We start from the raw sequence: 22,354 nt of genomic DNA, 5'->3' as shown, positions 1-22,354 counted from the left end.
AGGAAGGCACAGAGTCGAATGTACTTCCTAAGAAGGTTGGCGTCATTCAATGTCTGTAGTGAGATGCTGAAGATGTTCTATAGGTCAGTTGTGGAGAGCGCCCTCTTCTTTGTGGTGGCGTGTTGGGGAGGAAGCATTAAGAAGAGGGATGCCTCACGTCTTAATAAGCTGGTAAGGAAGGCGGGCTCTGTCGTGGGCAAAGTACTGGAGAGTTTAACATCGGTAGCTGAGCGAAGGGCGCTGAGTAGGCTACGGTCAATTACGGATAACTCTGAACATCCTCTACATAGCACCATCCAGAGACAGAGAAGCAGTTTCAGTGACAGGTTACTATCGATGCAATGCTCCTCAGACAGGATGAAGAGGTCAATACTCCCCAATGCCATTAGGCTTTACAATTCTACCTCCAGGACTTAAGAACTTTTTAAAAGCTATTAATGCTTTTTGAGACGGTGATTTAGATGCATATCATATTTTTTTACTGAGTTAAGTATTGTATGTAATTAGATTTGCTACAGCAAGTGTATGGGACATTGGAAAAAAAGTTGAATTTCCCCATGGGGATGAATAAAGTATCTATCTATCTATCTTAAGTTTCCACCCTCTAACCCTCCATGTCTCCAACAACCACTACTTTATCATTTCCTGTCAATCACCATATGTAGACACTCTTGTACCTAGTTCACTTTATTAACGTACATTGTACATAAGCTATCTAACGCATTTACAGTATATTTATTGTATTTTTATTAGTATTATTGCATTCTTTATCTTATAGCATATTTTTCTGTGCTCCATCAGATGTGGAGTAACAATTATTTCATTTTCCTTTAAACTTTATACAGGAAATGACATTAAACAATTTTGAATCTTGAAGTGTAGAAATACTGCAATGGTCATACTGATGTTTATGGTGGATTTAAAATTCAAATTCAAATCAAGGATAACACCCAAGCTTGTTACTTCTCATTTTACAAGGCAAGCCAAGTTCCCAAGTTTATCAAGAAATGTATCTCTTTTGGCTTTGGGACCAACCAAAAGTATTTCAGTTTTATCTTCATTTAGTTTTAGGAAATTATTGATCATCTATTCTTTATTGAAGCTGTACCAGAAGTCAGAAAAGATGAAGTGTTACCATCATTAGGCTCAACTGAAATATACAATTGTGTGTCATCTGCATAAATGTGGAAATCACGTTTATGCTCTTCAATGCTATCTCCGAAGGACAGCATGTACAAGGAGAAGAGTACAGGACCAAGACAACTTCCCTGAGCAACACCAAAAGGTGCATTGTATCTCTTCGAAAATTGGTCTCCAAGAATGACAAAAAAAATTTCTCTCTAAGATAAATGAATGAAACTGATTAAGGGCAGTACCAAAGAAGCCATTCCAGTTCTCAAGGCAATCTAAAAAAACATTGTGGTCAATTGTATCAAACGCAGCACATAGATCCAGAAGGACTAGAACTGAGAGTCTATTGGCATCAGTGCTGAGCTTAAGGTCACTGTCAACTTTGGTAAAGGCCGGCTCCATGCTGAGGTTTGCCACAAAACCTGACTGAATTTTTTCTCAAATATTATTCTCATTCAGAAAGGTGTTCAGTTCATTGAAAATAACTTTCTCAAGAAACTTGGCCAGGAAGGGAAGATTTGATATAGGCCTGTAGTTAGCCAGTACCTCACTGTCAAGGTTTGGCAACTTAAGTAGGGGTTTGACAGCAGCAATTTTAAAGGCATCTGGAAAAACTCCAGTTTCAAGGTAAGGGTTAATAATTTTCCTAATTGAAAACACTATTAAAAGAGTCATCAGAAAATGTGACGGGTGAGATAGCAAGTTGACTGGTTACACTTTGTTACAATCTTGTAGAGCTCTGTAATGGAAATAGTTGGTTAATTTTGACACAGTTGCCGATTCTTTACGAAGCTGGCTATAAAGGTTACCAGTATCGGTACCTATACTTTCCCTAGTAGAAATAATTTTGTTGAATAAAAAAAAAATCACAGATTTCTCACACTTTGTGGCATATACTCAACTGAGGACATTACAGAATGGAGCAGTAATCAATAGTAAGTATATAGTTGAAAAAAATATTCTTCAATTGCCACTATTCTCTGTAATAATCTTGGAAAAACCCACTCTTCTTACAGAGCGTATAGCAGCATTAAAGGAGACTAGTTTTTCATCAAAAATATTGTGGTGGACTTCTATCCTAATCCTCCTCCATTTTCTCAGTTACTCTGCATGATCGCTTGAGTTTGTGGACAGTATTATTTAATCAAGCCGATGTTTTACTGAGTGATTTTTTTTTTAACCCTAGGTGGGGCAATTGTGTTTAATATATTTATCAAGTTATTGTTGAAAGAATCAACCATTTCATTTACTGAACAATTTATGTCACATGGGTCAGATAAACAACCTAGCTCAAAGAACTCAGTTGTACTGCAGCATCAAGAAACTGTTTTTTAACTTTTTTTTCATGGTCATGGCTCTAGGTATGTTGGCCAAGGTGGATTTAAAATATGGAAGAAACTGTCAAACGAATGAGTCATGGACAGTGGAAGCAGACAGATCAATTTTCTTTGTTCCTGCCATGTGATTGGAGATGGAGGCTGATATTTTCTGGAACTGTTTTATGTCCTCCATTTTGTGAGATGAAGTTGCTTTGCTTTCTGTGGTTTAAAGAAGACACAATGATGTTTCAGGTAATCTGCTGAACTAGAGATAATTTCCAATGCAGATTTGATGCCTGCCTGGAGTGATCCAAACTGGTTACTGAACAAATAGCCATAAATTACCATGTGTCACTTGCTGGGATCAGGCAATAAATGGATGCTGGCCTGGAGTAGAGCCAATAAAAAAGTGTTAAAGGTCAATCAGACGACCTACAGACAATGGCACTGGAATGCTGGTGGTGGACCTGAGGAGGGCTAAGGCACCGGTGACCCCTGTTTCCATCCAAGGGGTCAATGTGGACATGGTGGAGGATTACAAATACCTGGAGATACGAATTGACAATAAACTGGACTGGTCAAAGAACACTGAGGCTGTCTACAAGGAGGGTCAGAGCCGTCTCTATTTCCTGAGGAGAGTGAGGTCCTTTAACATCTGCAGGACGATGCTGAGGATGTTTTATGAGTCTGTGGTGTCCAGTGCTATCATGTTTGCTGTTGTGTGCTGGGGCAGCAGGCTGAGGGTAGCAGACACCAACAGAATCAACAAACTCATTCGTAAGGCTAGTGATGTTGTTGGGGTGGAACTGGACTGTCTGACGGTGGTGTCTGAAAAGAGGATGCTGTCCAAGTTGCATGCCATCTCGGACAATGACTCCCATCCACTCCATAATGTACTGGTTAGGCACAGGAGTACATTCAGCCAGAGACTCATTCCACCGAGATGTAACACTGAGCGTCATAGGAAGTCATTCCTGCCTGTGGCCATCAAACTTTACAACTCCTCCCTCGGAGTGTCAGACACCCTGAGCCAATAGTCTGGTCCTGGACTTATTTCCATTTGGCATGACTAACTTAATATTATTTAATTGTTTATGGTTTTATAATGCTATATTTCTACACTATTCTTGGTTGGTGCAGCTGTAACAAATCCCAATTTCCCTCGGGATCAATAAAGTATGTCTGTCTGTCTGTCAATATTTGAATTGGTAAGGAAGGAGCACAGAAATGGATACTTCAAGAGTGCTTCAGCGATAACTCTCTCAAGCGACACATCATCGCAAGGAAGAACCCCCATGCCAAGTGCTGGGCGAAGAAAGGATTGATAATCCGGCCAATGGAGATCCTCATTTCGGTGTTATAAATTGGAAAAGTTGTCTGAGTGCGTACTGGTACAGGGGAACAGTAGAATTCATGTACTAAGTTGTTGGCCTGGGGCCAACACAGTTACATTGCTGTTTGTGCACAGGGCAGTTGCGTAGTGAGCTTCCTAGCCTAGTTCTGTTGACAAATGGTCAACAGGTATGAGGGCATCAAAAAGTACACAAAGATGATCAAAGATGGTGTTATCAGACAGCGAGAACCTTTTGTCATTATTAAGTCAAGTGAATTTCAAGTCAGCTGGTGAGCTCACTGACACGCAGGGTAAGATCTAGGCTATCTAGTAAGCTCATGAATTCAGCTGCTATACAGTTCATATTTGAAAGATCATTATGAATATTGAAATCACAAGTGATGACAATCCTGTCGTAGTTCAATACAGTAAATAATAAGAATCCTCAAAATTTTGAGAAAAAGCAGGCATGGATTTAGGAGGGTGGTAAATGAGATGGCCAATATGGAGAGAAGGAAAAGGGGAGTGGCAAGAAAGGATTCTGAGGCAATTGGTGGACTGAAGAGAAATGTAAGATGACAAGCAGATAGTGCCAGGTAGGGAGGTGAGCTGGGATGTACTTGGAAGCTTGTGGCAAGTGAATGATAGATGGAAGCAGAGAGAGAGAGAAATAAGGCGAAGGATGGACAAGTCAGTGTAGGAACAGGAGGGGGAGCTGATATGGTCTGCAACCAGGAGCTCAGACTGAGTATATGTATTCTATGCAACAATCGCTGAGTCTGCTTATGTATGCTTCCTTCAAAAACGGAAATGAAAACTTGTTTGAATGCTTGTGTCTGTTTTCTAGTACTGTCCCATTTAGGCCTTTTCAAGTTTAAGACAGATACAAAATGCATTCTAAACTATTTATTATTATTAAAACAGTTCAAGAATTTACACATTTATTTTCTGTTAGAAAATGTTTACAGCAAACACTAATCTCAGAAAGCTGCAAATATTAATCACCTGCTGCTTGATATTTTCCACCAAGTGGCAGAGAACTGATGACTGGCAGGCATCCAACTTCCATGCTACATAGAATGTGCCTCACAAAAATACATAAAGCAGCATTATAGATACTTAAGTTTCCAAAGATACTTAAATATGAGTGCAACAACAGGAAGTAAGAAACTGCCCACTTTGACAGAAAAATAATAAATGCATCTACCTTAATAATGAAAGATTACAGAGCATTAAATGCAGATGGATGCAAATGTCTTTGTGCACAATTCCCAAAAGATTCCTATGCAGCCATACAGAGCACTGGTGAGACCACATATGGTAGTGGTCCCATTATCAATGGTAGGATGCTAATGCATTGGAAGCAGTTCAAAGATCTAACAGACTGAAACCTGAAATGGATGGGCTGTCAAAGCTAAGTTTAGATTGGCCTGGTTTGCATCTGCACATTTTTAAAGCAGAGATATTACATTAACAATATGTTGAAGGTTAGTGAGGGAGGGTGGAAATATGGAGTCAAAGCGACAATCAAATCAGCTTAAACTTTTTACATGGCAGAGGAGACAAAAAGAAATAAATGGCTCACTCCTGCTTGTAATTTGCACCTTTGTACTGAAATCTATTCTCTTTACCCTTACACATTTATGTAAATTTCACTTAAATAAATTATTCACCCTATCTTTCCTGTAATAATAAATTCACATCTCATAAGAAATTGGAGCTTGATATCTTGGTGCTGTCACTTTGTATTCATAGCTTTTGCTTGTCTAAGCAAAACTCAACTTTTTCTTATTCTATTAATTGTTTCAAACCCTTAAAAATTTTTGAAGATGGCTTTTAGGTCACAATTCAACCATTTATTTTAAGAAGACATCCAGTCTGTGTACGATTTCTTAGTGGCTATGATCTTGCAATTTTGATACTCTTGTTGCTGAGCTTTCTATATGTTCGCTAATTCCTCCTTATCTTGTTAATAATATGGCAACCGGAACAATGTTGAAAACTCACTGAATGAATGTATGATGCAAGTTTTGCTTGGCTTATGCTTTATAATTCTATCCTTCAGAAAATAATCCTTGAGCTTGGTTTAACTTTTTAAAAAAGTGTTTTGTAGTGCTTTAACCTCTGGTATCTCTGTAATATGGGTTAAAATGTGCTCTGTGCTTTCAGGCATGAACACAATTTTTCAACCAGGACTTTGTGAATTAAAAATATAAAAGTTATTTTTTCTCTCTGTTGATGTAATGAAGTATTTTTTGATTTATTCTCAGATAAAACTGAGGAGTTCTAACTTTTCTTTCAGGATATCTTACAGGCAGAGAGAGAAAAAAATCCCTAAAATTCTGACCTCTACTACTGTTGCTATCTCACATCTTCAAAGACTGGGACGAAGAGTTTCCATACACATCAGCCCCTTAATAAAAAAGCTGATTCCAATCAGGTAAAACAAATAATTAGGCAATGGTTGAAGTTTGTTTACTACTTGTATTGTTTTCGCTAATGAGGATGAGAAAGTTCTGACCTTTGACCGAAGATGGATGCGGTTTCCTTCTTTCCACATTTCAGTTTCTATTGTTTGTCCAGGAGTGACTGGTTTTGCAAAACGAACCTGTTGAAAAGATTATTTCTAACAGTAACCATTCTAATATCATAAAGAATATACAGGCACCAAAAAGGTGCATTTAGTTTAACGTACAGGCTTCTAACAAATGTCGTCTATTGCATCATAAATTGATACATTTCCAAAAAACACCAAAATATATATAAATGTGTAGTCCTAAGTTACTGATAATACACACATCAACATGCCCACAGATTTATATGCAAGGACAGTTTTTCCCTGTTATTCTTACACATAATTTTGCACATTTTATTCAAATGTATTATGGATTTTGTAATTAATAACAACTTACCATATTTCACTTGCAAACGTGAAGTCTGCAAATTACTTTGAATTACAAACCACTGAAGCAGGAAATATATAAACCCAGTTTTAACTACTGAGGCAGACAGCAAAATTATTCCAGAAAAGCAAGACATTTAGGTCATATCACATTGCCCAGGATTTGGAAACTGGATTCAAAATTGTTCTGATAATTGGACGAAAAGGTTGACAATCAAGGGTGTGTTTTGTGACTAAAAATCTGTGACAAGTGGCATGTGGCAGAGAACATTTGCATTTTGTCACATTAACACTCCAAATCTGATATATGAGAGTAACATGAGTAAGTTTACAAATCATATTGTAAACTTAAAAATCTTATTAAAATTGGTGGTACAGTGGATAGTCAAAAGACTAACCCTCAGCTGGAGAACAACACTGGTGAGTTAGTAACTTAGGCAAAGCAATGGTACAAAGAGCTTAATCCTGAACAGTGTGAGATTTTACATTTTAGAAGGACTACTAATGGCAGGAACAAACTGATATGATTCCAGGAAGTACAAGAACAAAAGTATCTTGGTATTAGTATCCATGAATCCACCTAGTGAAGTAGCACAAGTAGCAAAGGTGGAATCGGCAGTATATAAGAACTATCCCTTTATTAGTCAGAATATCAGAGCAAGAGGTTATAGATCAACTTCGTAATACACAAGTTAGATTACAGAAGGAATACCTTACGGATTTCTAGTCACCACAGTGCAGGAAGGATATTATTGCACTAGGTAATGCTGAGGAAGTTTATCAGGATGTTGCCTGGATTGAATAATGGAATGAAGGGAGATTGGATACACTAGGCTTTTTTCCTGGAAATGGAGAAAGCTGAAGGGACCTGATAAGTGTACAATATTATGAGGGGCTTAGATAGGACTGATATAGAGGCATTCCTGCCCCAATCCCAACCCAAATGGTAGAGATGGCTGAATCAGAGGTGGGGAAGGTGTGACTAAAGGGGTTTAGAAAGGATTTCAGGTGGAAGTTTTTCTCTCAAAAGGTGGATGAAGTCTGGAACACACTGTCTGAAAGGTTGTTGGATCAGGTATTCTAAAAATATTTAAGAAAGTAAACGAGCACATGGAACTGGCTGAATTCTGGTAACTATGATTATTATACATGTGCACTTTACAGTAAGCATGGGTATAACTTGAAAATCAATCAAATAAACATGTTCAAACCCCACAGTCTGTCTATACTGTAATTGATAAATATAACACGTTTGCACGAAGAGCTGAACCAATCCAGTACTCAGTTAATAAGACAATCCAGATGCTACATCAGATATAAAATCTGAAGCTTTATACCTTAATTGCTTTGAATTTTGTCACATCATTATTTGCATACTGCTTTAAGACATGCCGTGCAGCAAACCCCAAGGAACACAATCCATGCAGAATAGGCTTTCTGAACCCTTTATAGGAGAAAAAAAAAAGTTTTATCAATCTGATATTTTTTCATAATTCTAATGGACTAAAATATTACATAATATATACATTCTCCTGCCACTGTTATAAGCTTCAGTGTTTCACTCCAAGTTTTGGCAAATCACTGTTTTTCGTTCGGCTCACTGCCTATGCTGTTTGCTATAATCCTTTACCAAAGGACTGCACATATTGCACAAGTGTAAGCAGAGATGGTGCTCGGTGCCGGAGGGCTGGTCGGCGGCTTGAAGTTTTCGGACGGACTCAGAGTTGGCTGTGGTCAGGTGCTTCCAGGGGCTGTATCGGCAAGGTTGCGGCGCTGAAGGATCATTGCAGGAAGAGTTTTTCTTCCTTCCACCATCTGTGTGAGATGATGGGCTGTCGGGACTTTGAGACTTTTTACCGTGCCATGGTCTGCTCTTTATCAGATTACGGTATTGCTTTGTACTGTTGGAACTATATATTATAATTATGTGGTTTTTATCAGTCTTTTATCAATTATGGTATTGTCTGCACTGTTGCAACTAAGTGTTAACTATAACTATGTGGTTTTGTGTAGGTTTTTGGTTTGTTGGGTGGTAATACTGGTCTCTTGACTTGGTGTGTCTGGGTAGTCTTTTTTTGTCTGATGGGTTTGGAGTTCCTTTCTGGGGAACATGCTAAGATGGTAGCGCAATATTGATACGCAGCAGCCTCTCTGGGCTCTGGATTGGGGATTACCAAACTTTATGTGGTTTTTCTTTTGTGGTCTGTTTTGTCTTGTGTTTTTTTGTGATATCATTCCCGGAGAACGTTGTCTCATTTTTTAACTGCATTGCATTTGTGGTTTCTAAATGACAATAAACTGAATCTGAATCTGAAGTGTTGCAATTTTCTCATTCTACAGAGGAATGTATGCTTCAGCTTCAGGTAAAGACACATTTTGTGGGATCCTACCATCAAACATGTTTTTACTTCCACCCATTCTCTGCTTTCTGCAGGGAACACTCACTCCTCGATTCACTTGTCCATTCAACCCTTTCCACCGATCTCCCTCCTGGCACTTATCCCTACAAGTGAAAGAAGTGCCACACCTGCCCATTCCACCACTTCCTTCACCTCCATTCTAGGTCCCAAACAGTCCATCCAGATGAGGCAACACTTCATGTTTAAGTCTGTCGAGGACATCAACTGTATCTGGTGCAGCCTTCTACATTGAGGCCCAATGTAGATTTGGAGGCTGCTTTGTCGAGCACCTTCGCTCCATCTGCAACGAGCATTTCCTAATGACCAACCAATTTGTGAATACATAGCTCCTCTGCAGAGAGAGTTAAGTGCACTAAGTTCCTGGGATTTCACATCACAGATTACATCTTCTGGTTCCTTAAAATCACCTCCCTGAACAAGAAGGCACAGCGACAGCTCCACTTTCTAAGGAGATTGAGGCAAGTGAGGCTCTCCTCCTCCCCACCTTAACTGCATTTTACAGGAGAACCATTGAGAGCATACTGACAAGTTGCATCTCCATCTGGTTTGGGAGCAGCCAAGCATCAGACCAGAAGTGCTACAAAGGACTGTGAGAACACCTGAGAGAACAATAGGATTCTCCCTACCATCCACTGGGGATATTTATCAGGAGTGCTGCTTACCTAGAGCCCTTAGTATTAAGGATCCTATTATCCAGCATCCTCTTTGAGTTTCTACCATGAGGCAGGAGACTCCAATGCATAAACACAAGAACAGTCATGGTGGGAAACAGTTTCTTTCCTCAGGCCATTAGGCTTCTGAAATCCCCCTGCCACATTGTATTTGAAGTGTTGCTGGTTAACCTGTTTCATACCTTACAATGTTTAATTTGCACACTTTAGTTTGTCATTATGTGAGATTAACCTATATATATATATATATGGTTATATACGTTATATATACAGTGCCTTTAAAAAGTATTCAACCCCCTCTTGAAAGTCTTCATGTTTATTGTTTTACAACATTGAATCACAGTGGATTTAATTTGGCCTTTTTTTAGACTGATCAACAGAAAAAGACTTGTGTCAAAGTGAAAACCGGTATCTACAAAGTGATGTGAATTAATTAGAAATATAAAACACAAAATAATTAATTGCAAAGGTATTTTCCCTCTTTAATATGACACACCAAATCATCACTGGTGCAGCCATTTGGTTTTGGGCTGAGACCCTTCGTCAGGACTAACCAAAAGGAGAGAAATGAAAGGTTAGTCCTGCCGAAGGGTCTCGGCCCGAAACGTCAACAGCGCTTCTCCCTACAGATGCTGCCTGGCCTACTGTATTCCACCAGCATTTTGTGTGTGTTGTTTGAATTTCCAGCATCTGCAGATTTCCTCGTGTTTGTTCCCAATGATGAAGCATGGTGGTGGCTGCATCATGCTGTGGGAATGCTTCATCACAGAAGGCCACGGAATGCTTGTGAAGGTAGAAGGTAAAATGAATGCAGCAAAATCCTGAAGGAAAACCTGATGCAGTCTGCAAGACAACTGCAACTTGGGAGATCTGTTTTCCAGCAAGACGGTAACCCCAAGCACAAAGCCAAAGTTACACAAGAATGGATTAAAAAGTTAATGTCCTGACGTGGCCAAGTCAGGGTCCAGACCTCAATCCAATTAAGAATTTGTGGCTGGACTTGAAAAGGGCTGTTCACACATGATCTTCATGCAATCTGACAGAGCTTGAGCAGTTTTGTAAAGAAGAATGGGGAAAAATTGCAGTATCCAGATGTGCAAAGCTGATTGAGATCTATCTATTCAGACTCAAGGGTATAATTGGTGCATCTACTGACTTGAAGGGGGTGAGTAATTATGCAATCAATAATTTTGTGTTTAATAATTGTAATAAATTTAGACTGGCTAGTAGATATTTGCTTTCACTTTGATACAAAAGAGTATTTTCTATTGATCAGTGTCAAAAAAGCCAAATTAAATCTACTGTGATTCAATGGTGTAAAAAAAAACATGAAAATTTCCAGGGACAGGCGTGGAGGGGATGCTGGCTGAATACTTTTAATAGGCACTGTATATATGTAGTTAAATGACAATAAACCTGGCTTGACTTGACAAGATTTAATTTCAATCCCGATTCTCATTCTGACGTGTCAGTCCATAGCTCCTTGACTACCTAGAAATTACCTCCAACCTGACTGCATGAATATCAATTTCTGCAGCTTCTGGTAATTTCTTTCCCTTCCCCCTTCTCTATGCTTCTATTCCCTATTCTGGCTCCCCTCTTACCTCTTCTGTTTACCTCCCCGCCTATCAAATTTCAAATTAAATATATCAATGTACTGTACATGTCATGATAGACTAGCCGGAGATTCATTTTCTTGCAGGCATTTACAGTAGATACAAAGAATCACAATAGAATCAATGAAAATCTAGAAAGATTGGCAATGTGCAAAAGATGATAAACTGTAAATGCAATAAGAGAAACATAGTAATAAAAATAAATATATTAAGCAATAATAATATTGAGAACATGAGTTCTAGAGTCCTTGAAAGTAAATCTAAAGGTTGTGGAATCAGTTCAGTGTTAAGGTGAGTGAAGTTATCCACACTAGTTAAGGAACCTGATGATTATTGGGACCTAAGGCTCCTGTATTTCCTTCCCGATGGCAGCTGCAAAAAAAACCAGCATTGCTTCGATTATGGGAGTCCTTGATGATAGATGCTGCTTTCTTGTAGCAGAAATCCGTGCTGAATTGTAGGGAGGGCTTTCCCTGTGATGGACTAGGCTGTACCACTATCTATACTGGGCTTTTCTGTACATGAGCATTGGCATTTCCACACCAGGCTGTGCTGCAGCTAGTCTAGATGCTCTCGACAGTGTATCTATCTATATACCTTCATAAAGTATTAGATGACATGCTGAATCTCTGCAAACTACTATTGTTACGAATGAGGAACAACTCTGATAGGCAGAAGGGTACAGAATCGCCAATGCCCGCCCACCCCCCCCCCCCCCACCTTTTTGAGAATCGCAAGATCGCTATTATTTCGGGTCTGATATCCAGGAAATGAGAGAGAGACAACGCCAGAATACACAAGGTGGAATGTCTCCTACTGACAAGGAGAGAGATTACTGCTATTGTCTCTTGAAGGAGGAATTGTGTATTGAGTACTGTACTATTCATTGAAACCCCTCAGGGGGCAGCCAGAGTGGTCTGGTTGAGGGATTGCATCATCCCAACCTGATTGACACCTGAGACCCCGTGAGTCAGGATAAAAGTAGGGTCTGGGGAACACCCCTCAGACACACCAGGAGAAATGCTATGAGACAGGTGGGGGCTTGTGTGTGTGTCCACCCTTGCCTGGGTGATGAGTCCTCCACGGGACGGTCTAGCTAAAGGACGGATACGGATCAAGATCGTAAAAAGGAAAGTCAGCAAGTTTTTCTCTCTCTCTCCAGCAATTGCAACACAGTGAGCAACAATGACTGCAGCCTGTATGAACTGAACTGAACTTTATATTTCCATCGGACAATTCATTATCCCCTAGACAACGATAGAGCTCATTTCTTATTGATGATTATTATACCCGCACTTTTAGGTTTAGTATTGATGACGTATATTATCTGTATATTTGCATTGATATTATTTTTGTGTATTTTTACTAATAAATACTGTTAAAAATAGTATCACCAGACTTCAACGGCTACTCCTATCTTTGCTGGTAAGACACCCAGTTACGGGGTTCGTAACACTATGAAAGTAAATGAGTTGCCATCTCTTCTTTGTAATGGCACTTCCATGCTGAACCTTAGACAGATCCTCTGAAATAATACTGAGGAATTTAATGTTACTGATTCTTTCGAACTCTGATCCCCTGATAAGGGCAGGCTCATGGACTTTCAATCTGCTCCCCAATAATCAGCCAATAATCAGCTCATCTATCATCTACTAGTTATCAGTTCACTCCTGTGTCCCCTTCCTTCCTTCTTAAGATCCACTCTCCTCTCCTTTGTTAGCCCTTTAGTTTTTCCACCTCTCACTTCATTCTCCTTCCACCATCCATGCACCTTCCCACCTGCTTCACCTTACCTTCTAGCTTGCACTTTATCCTCTCCCTCCACCTTGTTATTCAGTCTCCTTCCCCTTTATTTCGAGTCCTAATTATGGGTCTCAGCCCGAAACGTTGTCTCTGTATTCCTTTCCATAGATGCTGCCTGACCTGCCAACTTCCTCCAGCATTTTGTGTGTTACGCTGGATTTCTAGCATCTGATGACTTTTTTGGCTGAGTGTCAGAATTTCTTTTAAGGTGTGTAAATTTGCATCTTTATAATCTGTTCCATATCAGTTACTGTCCAACTTTTTTAAAAATGAATTAAACACCATTTAATTTACAGAAGGGTATCAACTAGTGCTGAAAGCAATCAATGCCAAAAATTGATATTTTGATGATTAGTACAAAGATTTCAATTTTTATTCCTTTTGATCAGTTAAAGAAATAGTTATAGAGTTTAAATCCTATGAACCAGCATGCCTGGGACTTTGAAGGTGCTAGATAAGTATATTTTCTGGACTGTTAGTTGTAATTCCATCAATATCCAAGTTACTTTTAATTGACTTTTTTTTTAAAGCTATTGCACTGTAGTACAACATGTTTTTCAGTGAACCTGGTAAGTTTATAAAGTGCACAGGGACCAAGGTTCCAGTCAGTTGGAAGACAAGTCAGCATTCAATATCTGGTCAGTCATATGCTCAACACTGAGGCTTCTAAATAGTGTTAGATATTTAAGGTAATTCTGAAGCTGCAGAAGAGTAACCTGATCTTTTTACTAGAACACAGCAGATCGAATTTAGAGAAAAATACATGCTAAACTATACCACAGAACCCAATCTATATTCTCAACTTTCCTGCTGAGACTTTAGACCATAAGACATAGGAGCAGATTTAGGCCATTCAGCCCATCTCTTCTGCTCCATCATTTCATTATGATTGATTATATTATCATTGTCAATCCCATTCTCCTGCTTCCTCCCCATAACGTTTGACACCTGACTAATCAAGAACCTCTCAACCTCCACTTTAAAAATATCCAAAGGCTTGGCCTCCATAACTACCTGTGGCAATGAATTCCAGATTTCAGTACATCCCTATTCTAAATGGACAACCCTCTATTATGAGGCTGTGCCCTCTGGACCTAGACTCCCCACTATAGGAAAAAATCTCGCCACCTTCATTCTACCTAGGCCATTCAATATTCGATAGGTGTCAATGAGATCCCTCTCAATCTCCAAATTCCAATGAGTACAGACCTAGAACCATCAAATGCTCTTCATACGTTAACTTTTTCATTCCCAGAACCATTCGTGTGAACCTCTGGATCTTCTCCAATGCCAGCACATCATCTCTTAGATAAAACTGCTCACAATACTCCGTGCAGTGTGACAAAAACCTTATAAAACCTCAGCATTACTACCTTGCTTTTATATTCTAGTCCTCTTGAAATGAATGCTAACAATGCATTTGTCTTCCTCACCACTAACTCAACCTGCAAGTTAACCTTTAGGGAATCCTACACAAGGAATTCCAAGTCCCATTCTACTCTGATTTTTGGAATTTCTCCCCATTTAGTAAGTACTCTGTGCCTTTATTCTTTCTACCAAAGTGAATGAACGTATATTTCCTTACATATATTCTATCTGCCACTTCTTTGCTCATTCTCCTTATTTAAGTCCTTCAGCAGACTCCCTGCTTCCTCAGCACTACCTGCCTCTCCATCCATGTATCACCCACAAACTTTGCCATAAAGCTGTCATCCAAATCATTGATATTAACATGAAAAGAAACAGTCTTAACACCGACACCTGCAGCACACCAGTAGCCACTGGCAGACAACCAGAAAAGGCCCTTTTTATTCCCACTCTGTCTCCTGCCAGTCTCGCAATCTTATATCCATACTATTATCTTTCCTGTAATATCATGGGTTCTTATCTAAAGCAGCTTTATGTGCAACACTTTCTTAAAGGTCTTCTGAAAATCCAAGTAAACATCTACTGACTCTCCTTTGTCTGTCCTGCTTGTTATTTCCTCAAAGAATTCCACAGATTTCTCAGGCAAAATTTCACCTCAAGGGAAACCATAGTGACTTTGGCCTATTTTATCATGTGCCCCGAAGTAACTCGAAACCTCATCCTTAATAATGGACTCCAACATCTTCCCAACCATTGAAGTCAGGCTAACTAGTTTATAATTTCTTTCTTCTGTCTTCCTCGCTTCTTATAGATGCGAGTGACATTTGCAATTTTCCAGTCGTCTGGAACCATTTCTGAATCTAGCAGTTCTTGAAAGATCATTACTACTGCCTCCACAATCTCTTCAGCCACTTCTTTCAGAATCCTGGATTGTAGTCCATCTGGTCTAGGTGACTTATCTACCTTCAGACCTTTCAGCTTCACAAGCACCTTCTCCTCAGTAATAGCAACTGCACTCACTTCTGCTCCCTGACAACTCTCACTTTTCTGGCATGCTACTAGTGTCTTCCACAGTGAAGACTGATGCAAAATATTTATTAAGTTCATCCACTGTTTCCTTGTCCTCCATTACTATCTCTCCAGCATCATGTTCCAGCAGTTTAATATCTACTCTCACCTCTCTTTTACTCTTCATGTATCTGAATTTTCCTATAGACGTATATTTTCCCAATACTCCTTTGAGGTTTAAAATAATGTTTGGAGTGAACACAAGTTACTACTATATACAAGATATAAAGTAACTGTTAAAATAAGATGGATGAATTATTTTCTCATATGCATCCAACAAATTCATGAATAATTCTATAGAGTATCTCATGGCTTGGCCTTGGTAAGATCCCAAATTGTGTATGACCATTTGCTAGCTGCAGCTTTAACATGAGGCTGTTCTGCTTCTTGCAACGCACATATTTGTTATTCTTGAACTTAATAAGAACTTAGCTTATTAAGGGAATGATGGCATTTGATAGCCTGGACCTGTTATCAACCTGACCTGATATCAAGCTGTAGTTGATAAAAAGCATCCTGATTCATGCATCTTGCTGTCCATATGTTCCAAACTGAATGAAGAGCCACTGAGACAGCATCTGCTGTGGACCTGTTGCGTCAGTAGGCAAAATGAAACAGACCTATGTTGCAGGCAGGAGTTGATATGTTTCATCACTAAACTCTCAAAACACTTAACTGTAAATGTAAGTGCTACCAGGCTCAGGTCTTTAGTACATGGTCGGGTACCCATCTCGGCCAATGCTTTTCATGGATTCATCCTGCTCTTCTACATCTTCTCCAATGCTTTGACACTGTCCCTATAACGGGGTGATCAGAAATGAAGGCAATACTCCAGATGCAAGTTGAGTCAGTGGAAAGGAAGATAGCTGCAAGTAGATTCATTTCAAGAGAACTAGAATACAAAAGCATGGATGCAATGCTGAGGCTTTATGAGGCAGTGGCAAGACCTCACTTGGAGTATTGTGAGCAGTTTGGGCCCCTTATCTAAGAAAGGATGGTACAGCCTCAGAATAGAAAGGAATCCCTTTAGAGCAGAGATAACGAGGAATTTCACTCGCCAGAGGGTGGTGCATCTGTGGAATTCTTTGTCAAAGATAGCTATGGAGGCCAAGTTATTGCATATGTTTAAAGCAGAGGTTGATAAGTTCTTGATTAGTAAGGGCATCAACGATAATGGCATGAACTCAGTTAGAGGCGGAGTTAAGATGGTGCTAAACGGCGACTCCTTTGCTTGCATCTTCGGAACCTGTTCTATTTCCATCTTTAATATATTTAATTTTCCCTTTCAGGGTTCTTTTGAAGACCCTACCTGGAGTTACACACAGACTTCGGTTCTTTGCAGGAATGGGACCTGTTCACAGGGTTTCAGAACTGGACGTTGTTGTTCCGAACACCAGGCTTCGGCCTGAGAGTCCAGCTTGTATTTGGAAGCCTAAGATCTCGGGGCTCTGGAGACTTGCGGATCGAGGGTTGGTGTCACGGCAGTAGACTCGTGTGTCATCCGGGAGGCCGGAAAATCTTTCGCTGTGGGCCTGAAGACCCAAGATCTTTGCAATCTTCAGGCACAGAGCTCATAAAAAGTGACAAAAAGGAATTTTTAACATCGTAAACCAGCAGGTTGTTGTTATGTCTCCCGCTCACTATGAAAATTACTGCCCAAAACCTAGTCAGATCATTATTTCAACATCATGGCTACAAGGACAGAAACAGAGACTGGTAGCTCAATTTGTAACCCATCGAAGTCTTTCCCCTATCTGCAAAGGTTATATTCATCCCCTGCCAGAAACAATACCACTGCAACAATAACGAAGTAATGACACCACCCAAGCAGAAGCAATTTGCTCATATCAATTCTCAAGCCATTGCTATTGATATCCTTCCCCTCCTCCTCTTCCAGCCCTTTATCTTACAACCCACCTGGCCCCACCTATCACCTTTGAGCTAGCCCTCCCCCCAGCTTCTTATTCTGGCATCTATTGCCTTCCTTTCCAGTCCTGAAGCAGGGTCTCAGCCCAAGATGTTGACTGTCCATTCATTTCCACAGATGATATCTGACCTGCTGAGTTCCTCCAGTGTTCAGTGTTCCTCTGGAATCTACAGAATCTCGTGTTTTTCACATTCTTTAGCCTATCACAGCTGTAGGATAACTACCACATGTATTATTCTCAAGCACCATTGCTAGCTCACCAGGTTTTTACTGACACACCATGTCTCTCTGATTTATATTGCTAAGAATAGTGGACACAGCCTTATATCCCAAAAACCCAAGAGGAAAAGTGAAACACAACTGACAAGAAGAATTAAAGTTGGTATTAAGTCAACAGTATAAACCTATAAAGTTGCCAGAAAGTGCAGTAGTGCTGAGGATTGAGACAGATTTATAACTTGGCAAAGCAAGAATGAAGGCAAGATGAGAGTACACAGTCAGAAAACCTAAATATTTAGTAGAGCAACACATAACAAAATGCCAGAGCAACACATACAAAATGCCAGAGCAACACATACAAAATGCCAGAGCAACTCAGGCCAGACAACATCTATGCTGAGGAATAGAGCTGACGTTTCGGGCTGAGATCCATCCTCAGGACTGGAAAGAAAGGAGGCCAAAGCCAGAATAAGAAGGTGGAGGGAAGAAGAGAGCACACGCTGGCAGGTGACATGTGAAACCATATGAGGGGGAAGGTGGGTAGGTAATGGGGGGGGAAGGGGGATGAAGTGAGAAGCTGGGAGGTGATAAGTGGAAAATGTAAAGACTGTTGAACAATTTCTTCTCCTCCTCCCCCTCCCTTAACTTTCTTATTCTGGCTGCCTTTCTAATCCTGATGAAGGGTCTTGGCCCGAAACATCACATTGACTGTTTATTCCCTCTATGGATGCTGCCTGACCTGCTGTGTTCCCCCAGCAATTTGTGGATGTTGCTCCGTATTTCCAGCATCTGCAGAATCTCGTTTTTCTAAAAAAATTTAGACATTTCTATATGTGAATTAAAAGCAGAAGTCTAGCATGGACAATTGTGGTCGCACTGCAGAGAGAGGCAGGAGTATTAATAATTTATAATTGGGAGTAAGGAATCTGTAGTGAGATTAATTAATTTGCATCTGTCTTTAAGAAGAAAATACACAAAATGTGCCAAGTTATGAACCTGAAGAAAGATGTAAAGAGGATTCAGCAGGCATGCAGATGACAAGCAAATGGATAAAGACATAAGTGGAATATAATGTGAGTGTCAGATCATCCATTTTAGTGCACCTACATAAAAGCACACAACTTGTTAAATGGTGAGAGATTGGGCAAGTTCAATATTCAAAGAGACGTGGGTGCACTGATTTACAAGCTCAATTCACAGGTACAGACAGCAATTTAGGAGGGCAAATGGTATGTTAGCCTTTACCAAAAGGTATTTGATTTCAGAGGCAAGGAAGTCTTTCAAAGATAAAGAACAGCTTTATTTGTCACATGTACATCAATACATACAGTAAATTGTGAAATCAGTCCAAGCAGCAACCTACTAGATAGATAGATAGATACTTTATTCATCCCCATGGGGAAATTCAACTTTTTTTCCAATGTCCCATACACTTGCTGTAGCAAAACTAATTACATACAATACTTAACTCAGTAAAAAAAAAATATGATATGCATCTAAATCACCGTCTCAAAAAGCATTAATAGCTTTTAAAAAGTTCTTAAGTCCTGGAGGTAGAATTGTAAAGCCTAATGGCATTGGGGAGTATTGACCTCTTCATCCTGTCTGAGGAGCATTGCATCGATAGTAACCTGTCACTGAAACTGCTTCTCTGTCTCTGGATGGTGCTATGTAGAGGATGTTCAGAGTTATCCATAATTGACCGTAGCCTACTCAGCGCCCTTCGCTCAGCTACCGATGTTAAACTCTCCAGTACTTTGCCCACGACAGAGCCCGCCTTCCTTACCAGCTTATTAAGACGTGAGGCATCCCTCTTCTTAATGCTTCCTCCCCAACACGCCACCACAAAGAAGAGGGCGCTCTCCACAACTGACCTATAGAACATCTTCAGCATCTCACTGCAGACATTGAATGACGCCAACCTTCTTAGGAAGTACATTCGACTCTGTGCCTTCCTGCACAAGGCATCTGTGTTGGCAGTCCAGTACGTCCACAACTTACTAACTCATACATTTTTGGAATGCTCAAAGAAATCGGTGCACCTGGAGGAAACCCTTTTGTCACAAGGAGAATGTACAAACACGTACAAACTTACAAACTCTCTACAGATTCTCACTGCACTTATATAGTCTGCCTTTGAGAACATACTGGACATAACTAAACCAAAAGCCATGGATGAACCAGGAGATTCATAGTCTGCTGAGGGTTAGGTATTAATGCTTTTTGAGATAGTGATTTAGATGCACATCATATTTTTTTTACTGAGTTAAGTATCGTATGTAATTAGTTTTGCTACAACAAGTGTATGGGACATTGGAAAAAAGTTGAATTTCCCCATGGGGATGAATAAAGTATCTATCTATCTATTCATAATTGATGATCCAGAACTATACAAAAAGTCCAAGTGCGACCTACAGAAGGCTACTTTAAGAGTGAAAAAGCAATTCCAACTGAAGTTAAAGACCGAATAGGATGCACATCAACTCTGGCAGGGTTTACAGGCCATTACATAGTAAAAGGAGAAACTTAATATCATGAATGGCTGTGATGTTTCCAGATGAACTCAGTGCCTTTTATGCAGGCTTTGAAACAGATAATGAAACTACATCTATGAAAATCCATGCAGTATTTGGTGACTCTGTAACTTCGTTTCAGAGTTTGACATCAGAACCTCTTTCTCTCACAAGACAGCAGGCTCTGATAGTGTACTTGGTAGGGTGCTGAAAACCTGTTCCAACCAACTGGTGGATGTGTTCAAGGACATATTCAGTCACCCACTACTGCAGTTGGAGGTTCCCATCTGCTTCATAAGGGTGAAAATCATACCAGTGCCCAAGAAGAGCAGGGTGAATTGCCTCAACCCCTTGCACTCATATCTACTGTGATGAAGTACTTTGATAGGTTGATCAACTAGAATCAATTCCTGCCTAAGCAAGGACCTGGACCCACTGCAATTTGCCTCTTGAGAGATAGGTCTACAGAGGATACAATATTACTGGCTCTCCACTCAGCCTACGATCACCTGGATAATAGCAATACCTACATCAACTGTGTTCAAAATCATCATACCCTCTGTAGTCATTTCATTTCATAGCTTGTCACACCACAGTCAGCCGTTCTTGTCTGGCGCGTAGTGTCAGGATTGGTCTCCTTTTGGATTAACTGGGTCACGGTATGAACGCTCCTGACTCGACCCTTGTTTTTTTACAAGGCCGAGTGGCTAGCTCGGCACTCAACCCAGCACAGATGGAAATCTACCCTCAGTAGTAATCAAAAAGCTCTAAAACTTGGGACTCTGTACCTCCCTTTGCAACTGTATCCTTGTTTTGCTCATCAGAAGAATAAGTGTCAGTACAGATCGGAAATAGCATCTCCTCCTCACTGACAATCAACCTGGCAGACCACAAGGATGTGTATAAGCCCATCGCTTTACTGTCACTACACCCACAACTATGTGGCTAGGCACAGTTCAAACGCCACCTATAAATTTGCCAATGACACAACTAAGCTGAAACTTACAAAATTCTGAAAAGTCGAGATAGGCTAGTTGAAAGGAAAGGAAACCAGAATCAGGGGATATTGTTTCAGAACAATGGGTAGGCACTTAAGACTAAGGTGAGGAAAAATATCTCATTCAGTGTCAAACTTTAGAATTCACTATCCTAGAAGGCCGTGCAAGCTTCAAAATAGTGTTCATTCAAAGCAGAAATCAATATGTATGGACATTAATAGAATGAAAGAACATCACCTCCAAAAGATGCAAAAGTTGGATCTATGTGCAGAGGGTTCCAATCTCCACTCAGTCGATACAAAGCAGCCTGTAACAAAGGAATTATTCCCTTCTTATTCAGTACAGTATTCCATAACATTCAAAAGTGCATGTCATGCATTACAAGTTTGCATATTTCAGCACATATTTCATATTCAATTAAATTTGTCACGCTTTTTACATTAGTCTGATTTACTCATGTAACCATTATAATTAAGAAGCAGGATCTGTGGAGATTAAGGTCATAGCCTGAGTGTTATTAAGAGCCTCTTAAATATCCCTATAGTATCTACCTCTACTCTTGGCAGTGTGTATCACACACCTATCACCCTGTGTAAAAAAACTTCTTCTGACATCCTCCCATACTTTCTTCCAATCACCTTAAAATTATGCCCCTCATATTAGTCATTGCCACCTTGGAGAAAAAGTCTCTAGTTTTTCACTTAATCTATGCCTCTTATCATCTTGTACACCTCTATCAAGTCACCTCTCATCCTCCTTCGCTCCTAGGAGAAAAGCCAAGATCAATCTGCTTCTCCACACACTGCCAAGAACCATGACATTAACCCTATATTCTGGCATCAAGTTTGACCTTCCAAAGTGACTGACTTCACACTTTTCAAACTTAACTCCATCTGCCACCTCTCAGCCCAGCACTGTGTCCTATCAATGTCCTGGTGTAAGGCTCAACAAGTTTCTATCCACAACACCATCAAACTTCGTGTCATGTACAAACTCACTAACCCACTCTCCCACTTCCACCTTCAAGTCATTTATAAAAATCACAAACAGCAGTCGGCCCACAACA

The 22,354-nt window shown here is 40.0% G+C and overlaps 1 protein-coding gene across 1 annotated transcript in view; it reads right to left on the bottom strand.

The window, feature by feature from the left end:
- Positions 1 to 22,354, bottom strand: part of hsd17b4 (hydroxysteroid (17-beta) dehydrogenase 4) — a 103,262-nt gene that overhangs the window by 17,893 nt on the left and 63,015 nt on the right. The window contains exons 18-20 of the mRNA XM_073069210.1: positions 21,526 to 21,595; positions 8,023 to 8,129; positions 6,305 to 6,391 (exon numbers count right to left, since the gene is read on the bottom strand). Of these exons, the coding sequence (XP_072925311.1) occupies positions 6,305 to 6,391; positions 8,023 to 8,129; positions 21,526 to 21,595 (264 nt within the window). The remainder of the gene's footprint in view (positions 1 to 6,304; positions 6,392 to 8,022; positions 8,130 to 21,525; positions 21,596 to 22,354) is intronic.

Source organism: Hemitrygon akajei, chromosome 2, assembly GCF_048418815.1.
Source record: "Hemitrygon akajei chromosome 2, sHemAka1.3, whole genome shotgun sequence".
Taxonomy (NCBI): Eukaryota; Metazoa; Chordata; class Chondrichthyes; order Myliobatiformes; family Dasyatidae; genus Hemitrygon; species Hemitrygon akajei.
Note: the sequence above shows the minus strand (reverse complement) of the source record. Positions and strands in the feature narration are given on the sequence as shown.